General features: G+C 39.8%; 1 protein-coding gene across 14 annotated transcripts in view; it reads left to right on the top strand.

Moving 5' to 3' along the window:
- The window catches only part of MAST4 (microtubule associated serine/threonine kinase family member 4), a 537,673-nt gene that overhangs the window by 413,520 nt on the left and 111,967 nt on the right, over positions 1-12,186 (top strand). For all 14 annotated transcript variants that reach the window (XM_087862106.1, XM_087862104.1, XM_045794229.2 and 11 more), the window contains one exon: positions 11,109-11,197. In XM_087862106.1, coding sequence (XP_087718232.1) covers positions 11,109-11,197 — 89 coding nt within the window. The remainder of the gene's footprint in view (positions 1-11,108; positions 11,198-12,186) is intronic.

The following is a 12,186-nucleotide window of genomic DNA, read 5'->3' as shown; positions in this document are numbered from 1 at the left end:
CAGTTTTGACATTCATGTCATTAACAGAATGTCATTTTGCAAGATACTGAATTAGGCACAGCTAGCAACAAAACATACTGAACAGAAAGATAATGGCTTTTTGCCACATGACTTCTCCTCACAGAAAAGAACGAAGTGGAGCTCTGCTGTAGGCCTTACATGTGTGTGTGTGTGTTCTGACTGGAGGCACGTGGAATCAGGGACAGTTCACTTGTGGGCAGAGCGTTCTGCCAAACTGTGGCAAAGGCAAAATGCTTTAGAGCTGGAGTGGTGTTGAATACGCCACTCATTCTGTGTTTGACATATGTTTCTGTTGAGTGTCATAAAAGGAGATCGGGTGTTTACAGAAGCAAACTGGCCTCCCTTTTGTGGGTCAGAACCGAGCACCCCAGTGTCCTCTGAACCAGAAAGAAGGAACAGAGCTTTTGATTTTTATGGGTAGTGTTTAGCTCTGTAGCTGAATCACCCTAACAGACTAAAATCTGGGTGTAGCAAGTCAAGCTGAGATTTAATTTCTGGATGGAGAAGTCCGGAACGGGTAAAATAGTATTGTATACAACAGTTCAGCTGTTCTGTATATGTCCAAGTAAAATTTGGATGTAAGAAAATCTTACCATTGAGCTTTATAAAGGTGTGGAGCATTTCTTGAAAGCAATGAAAGTCGGAGACAGTAGCTACCGGAGAAAGAAGTTAATAGTAAATCTTTATTATGGTATTTCCAGAAAGGCAGATCAGAACATTAGATTTAATGTGATGAGTTTACTCTGGTTTGATGCTGCCGCCACTTTCTAACACTTTTTAAAGATTTATTTCCTCACCACTGGCCAACTGAGAAAAGTTCAATGTTATTAAATTGATAAACAGTAATTTTTATAGTTGAACTTTAAACTTGGTTTTTTGCTCCTTAGGAAAAAATGTATCAAGTTATGACTTTCATCCATATTGAGTATGAAACATGGGAACTTAAAAAAATATGTTCAAGTCACAAATTAGCCCACCCCCCTTCTGCCATGGCACGTGCGCGCGCGCACACACACACACACACACACACACACACGAAGCAGAAGTTTAGAAAAACATTAGTTTGTATTTGTATTTTGTTTCTTTTTTAACTCCCCAATAGGTCTGTAGACTTACCTTTGGTCCCTTTCTGCAGCTGCCCTGAGAACAACCAAAGGCTTGGGTGTGAGTCTCAGAAGTATTGGACTCTGACCCTTGACCCAGTTATAGAACCGGGGCCACTACCCCCAGATGTCTCTCACTGCCACTCTGATAGCCTAGCCATATAAGTGGGCCCAGCCGGGTGATAGAAGCAGCTCTTCGGCTTTGCAGGATAGATGAGACCATAGTTTTGAATGACTCCATATAGTGTCTTGGCCACATCAGCCCTTGGAGCAGTTTCCCAAGATATAGCACACGCCTTTCAACTCTTAGATCAAAATTAATTACCTTACCTTCCCAGCATTCTCTTCACACCCTCATCCCAAGTAGGAACAGTCTTTACTTTGTGTCTTCCGAGTGAGGTTTGAGCTTTTGTGTCCTCCCTGAGGAATCATAAGTTCACAAGTCACCTGTGTCTCATCGTTGACCCTCCTAGCCCTCAGCTGTCCTTATTCAGATAGACAGAAGTCTGAGAATTCCTGAGGGGCATATGGGCTAGGTACCTTCTAGATCTTGTTGCAGACAAATTGCACTAAAATTTTTTTTCACAAGTTTTGAGACGCTCCCCACTTGAATTACTTTTTACTGCTAACATTTTTAGCAGTTCAGCTTACCCTGCTACTATAAATACCCTATCATTACCAACTCCTATTTGACTTTGAGCATCAGGTTAAGCCTCTTATAATTCCACTGATTATCCCATTTGTAAGTTTATTCAAAACAATGTGTATGTAGGTTTTTCCAGTAAGATGTGTCATACTGTACATTCGGCCCCACAATCCTGTCAGTTTTTTTGTGTTTTCTCAGTTGTACATGGTCTTGACCAATGTAGTAGTATTAGACTATATTACATCATCTTGGATCAGTTGAATCTTATAAGGGACACTGTATCCTCCAAGTTAAATTATAAGCTTCTTAAAGACTGGAATCATCTTCAGTAAAGATTTGGTAAATATTTAATTTAGTTAATCATTCAAAAATATTTACCGAATCTTTACTGAAATCATTTTTATTTTCTGTATATTTCCGGGTGCCCAAAGAGATTCGAAACTTATACCCCCTCCTAGATTATAACCTCCATGTAGAATCCCCAGTTATGTTTACTGAATAAATGAGTGACTCCAGAATGGGTGCAGGGCTTGCCAGGATCACTCTGGAACAGTGTGGTGAATGTCAGCCACCCATCAGCCATGTGGCCAACATATGACATTAGAGTTCACCATGTCAGCCATGTAGAAATAGCTGCGTTGGTATGTCTTGTTTTGAGATAGCCACAAAATGGACTAAAAAGAAAAAGCATTTAAAAATGTTTTATGTCAGGCACACATCTCTGAGAGGAAGGGATTATTTAGAGAAAACCTATGAAATGGAAGAACAGTTTGCCATGCATGGTATATACTATCAAAGTCTAGTGCTTATTATTTATGAAAATAGGTTTCAAAGCTGATTGGGATTCTGTGTCACACTTCAAACAGCAACAAATTTTGTTTTATACCTGTCTTCCAGATTCTGCCTTAGAAGGCAGTTATCTGTGAGTTATTCTTATCTCATTTATACTTTAAACACTTGGAGAATGTTTTCTTCATGTTCTTATCTCTCATAGTACTTTGTACATAGGAAAAGACATTCCATTGCTATCTGTTACACTGAGTGGTGTCTCGCTCATATCTGTGTGTTCAGCTCTCCCTCTCTTCCTCTGTGAAGACAGAAAATTGGGCCAGACTTCAGTACGCATTATCTTAAGGGATTAGATATATTTCCAAGAAGTACTGTATACAGTAATATGTATTTTTTCCTATTGATATTCCTCAGAATTTTTGAAAGCTTGGGAGACCTGTGCCTTCCTCTAGGTATGTAATTAGCCTAAATTTTTTGCTCATAGGTGAAAACAGTGTGAACAGCCATTCATTTCCGTTATAATTAATGCCTTTAAAAAGGAATTTTTCCACTAATGGAAAAGTTAAGTTCGAGTGTCAAGCCGATAATATCAATAATAAGTATTCATAATTACCCTGAATAACTGTGAACTAGGTCATTATGTTGGTGCAAATGTGCCGAGGTGGATAGCGCTCGGGCTTGGCCAACCCCACACTATGAGTGCTTGCTATTCCTCCGTTTGGTTGGTGCTGTATAAGAGGGCATGGGCTAGCATAATGCTTGCACTGAGTTTGAGGGCCATTTTGTTATAAAAGTTAGTGTTTTAAAGAAAATATTGTAAAGTACAATCACGGGAGTTGTGAGCACATCAGCTTAACTTCCTAACTGGCTTCCGGACTTCCTCCTTTGGTTATTTTAATCTAGTAGCCTGAACCCTCCTCTTTAGACAAAAGTCAGATTATGTTGAGAACCTTCCAACAGCTTTCCTTTTCACCCGGGCTAGAAACTGATCTCCATGCTGTGTCCTCGCAGCTGCTACAGATCTGCCCCTGCCCTCTCTCCACTGCCTGTTTGGCTCCTGTCTCAGGGCCATTTGCTTCTCTTTGTGAATGCTGGTTGCCTCATCCTTCTGGTCTCATTCACTCCTCCCCTCTCCAGAGAGGCCTTTCCTGACCACCTCTGTGTGACTGTGATGTCCCTCATTGGCGCTCCCCACTCCCCGTCCTACTTCTGCATTCTTTCCCTTCATCACCATCTCTCCCACTATAAATGTCCTCACTGTCTCCCATAGTATAGTAGAAATGGACTCATTGGTTGTGTTTACTGTCTGCTTCTTTCTCCAGGAGGTAAGCCCCTGGAGGGCAGCAGGGATTTTTACTGGTTAAAGTATACCCAGCATATGTTACAAAAGTAATTTGTTGAATGAATTACTGAAAGCCTTTGTGGAGCCCAGATTTCATGGCCCGGAAGTTGGAAGCCGGCGTGCTTGGCTTCACAAGAGTAAGAAAGGATGTCACAGAGATAGAAATACTGATGCCTGGTTCTCTGCTGCTTTCTGAACTGTTCAGAAAAAGGGGGAGATCTGTAGGCTTGAAGAAGCCCGGATAAAGGGAGATTGATTTACCTCAGAAAGACAAAAAGTTACTTCTGGGAGAAGACAATAATAGTATGAAGGCAGAAGTGGAGATGGGAACAGAGCAGCCTCTGAAGGAGTAAGCAGGATTTGGGGGAAGGTGTCCACAGATTTTAAGGAAGATTTGCTTTATGTTGCTTAGTATAACTTTTCTTTCAAAATACAGCCTCAAAGATACTTCCCAAGGGTTTTGCAGTCTGATTTGCAAACATACAGAAGTGATCTTTTATGTTGCAGAAAAGGAAAAAGAAATGTCCATGATATATATAATTTTAGTGCATTTTAAGAATTCTAAAATTTGCTTCAAGTGAATAATCTAAAAAAGGAATGCATTAGACCCATATATTTATGTTGCCATGGTTAAATCTCAAAAATACATGTTGAGTGAAAAAAGTAAGTTGCAGAATACCTATAATTTATAGTGTGTGCCAAAGTGTACTTTATGCAAAAGTCAAAACGCACCACTGTCCAGAAATATAAAATGTCCATATGTTAAAGATTTTATTATTAATTAATGAGGGTAGCATAACATATTAAAAAAGATTAAAAGATTGTGAAAACCCCATGTAGATAAACATATACGTATGTGCATGTATATGTGCGTGTATGTGTGTGTATATATATATGTATATAGATAATTTTTTACATCAGGAATGATGACATGAATTTGCCAGTAGGTGCAGAACTGGTTAATATCTTGTAGGACAATGCTATTAAGTGTTTGGGATCATCTCTCCACGGAGATAATGAGTTGTGTCTGTACCATACAAAATTCATTTTCATTTTGTGAACAAGAATCCCGGCCTTACTACAATTTAACTTCTACCCCTACAGAGTTTTACAACAGTCTAGTCAGTAGAAAGACCATGGAAGTTGTCCACCCTTAGAAAATCAGGTAATCCCCTGGGGGAGTCCACTGTATCAAGCGTAATGAGCCACTGAAAGGCAAGCCATTCATCTCTTCTGCACAATCCCACATCTTTGTCATTTCTTCCTGGTATGAGAAACCACTCGTGAAGCTGTAACACGTACACAGGTGTTGTTCATTAGATGCACGTATGTAGTGCTCAAGTTCCAAAAAAGAATGAGAAAGCTATAAGCCACAATTGTTAGTAGTTGTCTGGTCGGGGAGTGGAAAATGTTGATGGTTTGCATGTCAGAGGGTACACGTCCCCCTCTCTCTGCTATATGATTGGGAACAAATAGGACAAAATGATACAGTTGTTCCTCCCAAGTGATGGCAATTATTATTTTTCTGGGGTTTTTGTCTATTTTTTTTAAAATGTCTGAGACTCGGGGCGCCTGGGTAGTGCAGTCGTTAAAGCGTCTGCCTTCGGCTCAGGGCGTGATCCTGGCGTACCGGGATCGAGTCCCACATCGGGCTCCTCTGCTGTGAGCCTGCTTCTTCCTCTCCCACTCCCCCTGCTGCGTTCCCTCTCTCTCTGGCTGTCTCTCTATCACATAAATAAATAAAATCTTTAAAAAAAAATAAAAATAAAAAAAAAAATAAATAAAATGTCTGAGACAAAAGAAAAATGTAGGACTCTGTTTCTCCCTTGGTGTAGTGCGTTCATTGTACAGAGAGGGAAGCTGAAGCCTGCCTGGTTTATAACACGTAGTCCGCAAAACCACAGGAGCCGCACCGTTGCGCTCCCAGTCATGCCCGCTTTCCTCCCCCGGAGCTTTCCTTTTCCATGAGGAAATATTCAAACGTTCTGATTCTGTTAAGGTACAGAATAACAGATGTTCACATCCAGTAAAGCTGTGGTCTTTAATTGGTCTACTGTGCACATTTATCCAATTTTTCATCAAGAGGAACTAATAAACGATAGCCTAGCATCTGAATTCCTGGGGCCCTTCCTGTGCAGTCCACTCACTGTGTGATCACTGCCCCTCAGTCATGGCCATTCGTACGCCGTACCGAGCTTTGGCCTTTCAAATCAGCTGTGAATGCCTGTTCGGGTTTCCCCTCTGCCTTGCGTCTTGCTATGGTCAGACATGATGAGTATTCGTGTCTCAAAATGAATGTAATTTAAAATGAAGCTGAATCTCAGCTCTTCAGAACAGTTGCAATAGGCCACGGTCTGGTGGGCCTTCCAGCTTTCACAGACCTAGTCGGGAATAATTAACAGGTTCTTTGGCCAGAAGAGATGTGACAGATTCAGATGTGAAAGGTTTACAGGTCCTGCCAAGCCCTTCATTGGAACCCTCAGCATAAGGACAACCTGCGCAGATAAAGAATGTTGTTGCTTTGGACCCAAAATGTGTACACCACCTTCCCCTCCTCTCCTTCAGCGTGGTAGCCCCCACACCTCTCCTCCCTCACACTTTTGAGGCAGGCCTGACTTAGATGGTAAAATGCAGGATCTGTCTCTGGGCGCCCGAGTGGCTCAGTCAGTTAAGCTTGTCTGCCTTCGGCTCAGGGCACCAAACCCCGTGTTGGGCTCCCCACTTGGGGGGGGGGTCTGCTTCTCTCTCTCACTCTCCCTCTGCGTGCTCTCTGTCTCTCTCTCAAATAAATAAATAAAATCTTTGAAAAAAATAAAATGCAGCATCTGTCTCTTTATCTTCCTGGCAGATGGAAGGTACTGTTGGCGTTGATTAGGAAATGAACCAGTTCCTTGTAGAATGCTCTGTGAACTCAGACCAGGAGGGGTGCCCTGTGCAATCCTCACTTCATCTGCTAGGCAGACAAAGCGCTTTCCTGTGCTGGCCTTGTGTCACTCTACAGCACATCCCCTCCCCCCATCCCTGATGTTCCTCTAGGGCATTCTGTCTCTGCCTGTCTTGCCTCCCAGCCCCACTCCGAAGTTCCGTCATTGCCTTTCCACTTTCCATTCTTCTCAGATCCCACCTCCGAGGTCAGCAGTATTTGTTTTACCGTGCAAGCATTGTGTGTCTGTGTGTAGCTCATCCGTGGGCGGAGGAACCTAAGGAATGAGGTAAAGAGAAATCCTTACTTGGCATCATCAGAGTCTGTCCTGGTCCACTGTTGGCCTTTGCCTTGCCTTTGTCTCAGGTTGTCTGTGGCTGCTTCTTGGCCTCAATCCAAATTTTGCACATAAAGAGTCCATGCCATTGTGTCACTTTCCACACTGATAGAACAAACTGCACATGTGATCCGGAGGCCAAGTGCCTCCATGTGTTGCTTCAAGTGGAGACCTAAAGGGTGGAGGTGCCCCGTGGGGAGTGGATATTCCTGTGTTTGGCTTCCAGATCCAAGCAGAGGCGGGGGAATGGCTTCCATTCCTTTCTAAAGAGTGGAGTGGAGAGAATGCACTCGGGGATGCCTGACTGAAACTTGAGTTTATAGCTGTTCTCCAGTTTTACTTTTGCAGTCGTACACCTTTGTTCTGAAGGCTGAACATGGGAGACGATTCTACAAGCTCAAATGTTTAGACGAGGATAAATTTTAAGCAAGTCGAGATTTCTGCTGCAGAAGTGGTATTTCTGTTTTACCTGTTAGGACATCCCCTGTTTTTTCCTGGGATGACTCTGCTTGAGAAAAAGCAAGCAAGGCTGAATCGACTTAGTAATGCTGGGGATAGGGAACAAACCTTGATTTTGTCCAAGTGGCAGTGTATCTCCTCTTTCTTCATTTTATGGATTAAATGAGTATGGCGCAGTCACCACCAGTTGGGGAGCCCGTTTTGCCCTTGGATGCCATGAGCTTCTCCCTACATCTGCAGGAAAGAGTGTGATAACCTGGATGACTGAATGATGACCCCAGAGGTCAGCTCAGCATTTTGTACCAGTGTCATCAATGTGGGCAGTGCTACGTACTGTGGCAGTGTAGGTAGTAAACACTCATAGGTCCTACCAACTAGAAATTATTTTACTATGGGTTAAAATCAGATTTTATTTTATTTTTTATTCATTTTTTTAAGTAGGCTCCATGCCCAGTGTGGAGCTCAGTGTCGTGCTTGAACTCACAATCCTGAGATCAAGACCTGTGTAGAGATCAAGAGCCCGACACAACTGACTGAGCCACCCAGGTGCCCCTAAAATCAGATTTTAATTCATTCATTGGGAACCAGGTACCTAGAGCAATAAAATGAGGTGACTGTCAGATATTGGAAGCAAGCTATACTGAGATTGGTTGACTGCCAGTCTTTCCCACCTGTGGAAAGTTGTCTACAGAATATCTCAGCAGGACCCCAGGATTTTAAAAGCATATATATGTGTATATATATCAAGAATTAGGTATTTGGGGATTAAATACAGTATAAAATTCCTCTTTACCCTTAAGAATGTTAGCAATAAATTAATTTGTTTGCAAGGCCAAGACCCTACTTCACAATATAGAGATTTGTTTTGTGTATTGTATAAGGAATCTGTCTTGTCCTGTATTTTATAAAGTCTGGTTTTGTATTTCATGTTTAAAAGCTTCCTGTTTCATTGTTGAGAGATTCAAGAAAGTTCAAGTCTATTGTAATTTTAATATTGTCTCTACGTTCATGCTCCAGATCCTGAGAGGGGTTAGAGAAGAGCCTTTCAGCTTTGATTGTTCATAGCATTTGTCAATAAGATATGCCTCTGATTATTTAAGGTTTTGTATAAAATATTCCCTGTACCTTGTTTTTAACTATTTTTTTTTGCTCCTATATTCATAGATGAAGAATCCTTTTTTCTCTTGCTCTAAATTGCATTCATAATCATTGGTTTGTAAAGATTACAAGTCTTTATAGAGAGTAGGCAAACACAGAATGAATGTAATATAAACTTTTATCATATTTTTATACTTTGTATTTTTATATTTTTTACAGTAAGCAAACAAGATATTCTATTCCAGGTTTTATTTAGAGATTTCTTTGTGAGATTTTTTTTTTTTTTTGAGTCACATTTTTAAAATCAGAACTTTCCTGCCTCTTCCTGGTAGACTTTAAATAACTGATGTAATTTTGAAAATTTCTTTTGTTTTTCTTTGTTTTAAATCTAAATTGTTGTCTATTTATTTTGCCCATTGTAGTGTATTAGTCATTCTATATGTTTGTTAGGAAAATTCACTTTTTTAAAAAGGTTTTCTTCAAGAAATACCATTTTCTAGATTTGAAGTTCTTGTATTTCATGGGTATCCCTATTTAAGATACTCATTAGGTTACTATTTCTGTTGATTTACGTTTCTTACTGAAAATTTTATTTACATATATAAACCCTAATAATGGAATGTCAAGAGAAAATCTTCATAAGTGATTTATATCACAAACTAAATGTGAAAAATAATATAGATAGCCATTTTTCTAGCAGTTAACTCGTATTTCAGTTAATTTGTTTAAATTAAATAATTTTGCTGAGATTTCCAGGGTATAAATCTGTCACTTGTAATTTCTTTTATTAACATTAGCAAGTTGATATGTTTAATATTCCTGTATTGGAATGAAAGAAGACATTAATTTGAATTAACACTAAATAAATTATAAAGTATCTTTAAAACAATCATACTGTCTGATTTAATGATTATGAATTTTGAATTTAATAGGTCAAATATGGTTCTTGATAGATGAGTTGATAATATCACAATCCACCTTTATAATTAAGTATCAAGGGTGTATTCTTAATCAGCAACTTCTTTAAGGCTGAGTAAACATGATCTTAATTACACTCACAGATAATGCTAAGGGATGTTGATTGTTCCAGTATGGAACATAAAATGATGCAGCCTGACCTTAAGAAATTATAAATATGGGGATGTTGACAAATGATAATAAGCAGCAAACCTTTAAGGGAGAGGATTGGTTCCCAAGTCAATATTGCTGAAAGAAATTGAGTTTGGTTTTGAAATGTATTATTTGAATATTGAGAGATATTCCTTTCAGATATTCTGTGCAAACTCTCAAATACGTCCACGACACCTAATTTAGAAGTTAGGTGAAAACTTCTCTTTGAAGAGCCTGTTATAACAGGTATATTCTGAATTAAAGAAGACATTACAGTAAACCTTAAATGGTGGAAGACATTACAATAAACTCCCGGGTGTAGGAGGACAGAATCACAGTGCCCTGAACCTTATTAAAGGTGAATTCCATGAGGTAACTTGCTGGGTTTTATTCCCCTTTTCCTCACTGCTTTACTGCTAGTAGAGAATGCAGTGCCAGCCTGCATTGAAGGAAAAGGAAAGGAAAGGAAGAGAATATTCACCTCATCATCAACCAGTTTCACGGTTATCTTATTCTTTGCTGCTTGTGAGAGTTACTTCCGAATCCAAATAGGCATTTTATAACTTGGTCCTGGCAGAAACAGGAAAAAGTTGTTGCCCTTTGCCCAAATGTAGCAGTGTGTTTCTACCGAGTGGGTACCCAGGATAAAAACAGCAGATAGTGTGCCTCTGGCAAAAGGCTTTCGCTATTGGTTTAATACCAACTGGAATCTGTTTTTATGATTCCAAAGTATTTACCTGAATGAGGAGTTTGAATGGAGTATACAAGATGAAAAATGCATCAGGAGTGAAATACATCTTGGGCACCGGCTGTTCTATTGACAAAAGGCACAGCTAGGAAATTTGTCTAAATAATTAGATTTTTAATTAGTGTATCATTGTAAGATGAACGCCATTGCGCTTCATTGCATGTAATTTTGTATTAGAAATTTCATGTCAACAGAGATGCTACCTGTGGTTTGCTGATTTGAATCCTTAATTTATCACTTGGGTGTATGGCGTGTCACCTATTTGCAGCAAGGAGTGGAAAGAAGGCATTTGATTATAACCTCACTGGTGGTGAGGAATACTGATGGTGTTATGCTATATGAATACATTATATTTTCTAGTATTCAGGAGGCAACCGTGCCTTAAATATTAGTGCATATTAACTTGCAAAAATGTAAGCCATGAGCAGATACGTTGCTGAACCTCTAGTACATGTGTATGTTGAATATACCTGGACATTACTGACGTTATATTTGCTTTTTAAAACTTTGATTTTGTTTTTCTTTTTCACAGTTGCCGAACAAGCAACCGGAAAAGCTTGATAGGCAATGGACAGTCACCAGCATTGCCTCGACCACACTCACCTCTCTCTGCTCATGCAGGTAATTACTTATCCTTTCTTGAGTTGTGTTTTACTTCTTTTTGCTGGTTCTTAAAATAATCCAAGCATGTTGAAATTCAGGTGTTTCTTTCTAGCTTATCTCGGTTTTCCTTTTGTTTTATCGGTATGCTGTTCTTTCTGATAAGTTAGCCCAAACCTCATCCTCTTTTTCAGAGTGTTTGGATACTGAAATTGAGAATTCCTTTTAAATGCAATCCTTTTTCAATTATTTCTTTCTCCATTTCTAAATTTGTGGATGATGCAAGACATGTTTCCATGTTGGGATTATCTTTGGGGAATGCAGATGTGTTCGTTCACATGAAGAGGATCCATGTTAAGAACTCTGGGGGAGGAAAAATATCTTTTCCCTACCCTTCTAAGTTCTCCACTGGGAACCTCCTTACCAAAGACAGATTAACAAGAGCAAACACATTTATTTAATAGAAGATTTCGGTGACACAGGAGCCTTCATAAGGAAATGAAGACCCAAAGACATGGTTCACCTGAGTGTGTTAATGCTAGGTTTGATGAAGAGTGAAAAGTTAGGCAAGGACAGGACAGAAATGAGCTAACTCTAGTAAACTGGGGCAAATTGACCAAGGATGAACATTCATAGTCCTCTGTGTTCCTTGTTTTCAGAAATCAGGATGCTCCTTTCCTCCAGGTACAGGGAGGACTCCTCTCACAGGAGGACTTGGTGAGGTGCTTTAGGTGCAGGTCCGAAGAACCTTCCTTCACATGCCATTTCTTCTATTTATTTAGCTTAAAATACTGTTGGTCAGGATGCCATATTTTGAGGCCACGTGTCTTAACGTCCATCAGAACCATTCAGCATTTATTCTCCCTAAAGTTGAACTTAACCCATTACTTACATTCGCTATTACAGATAATGCTGCTATGAGCAGTCTAGAATGCCTCTTCTCTAGTGTGTGTGCAAGAGTTTATCTCAAGTTTTGCCTGACACTGGCAGATATAACTTATTTATTACAT

Source organism: Ursus americanus, chromosome 5, assembly GCF_024610735.1.
Source record: "Ursus americanus isolate L20-20 chromosome 5, mUrsAme1.1.p, whole genome shotgun sequence".
Lineage (NCBI taxonomy): Eukaryota > Metazoa > Chordata > Mammalia > Carnivora > Ursidae > Ursus > Ursus americanus.
The sequence above is the reverse complement of the archived record's forward strand: the minus strand, read 5'-3'. Positions and strand labels throughout refer to the sequence as shown.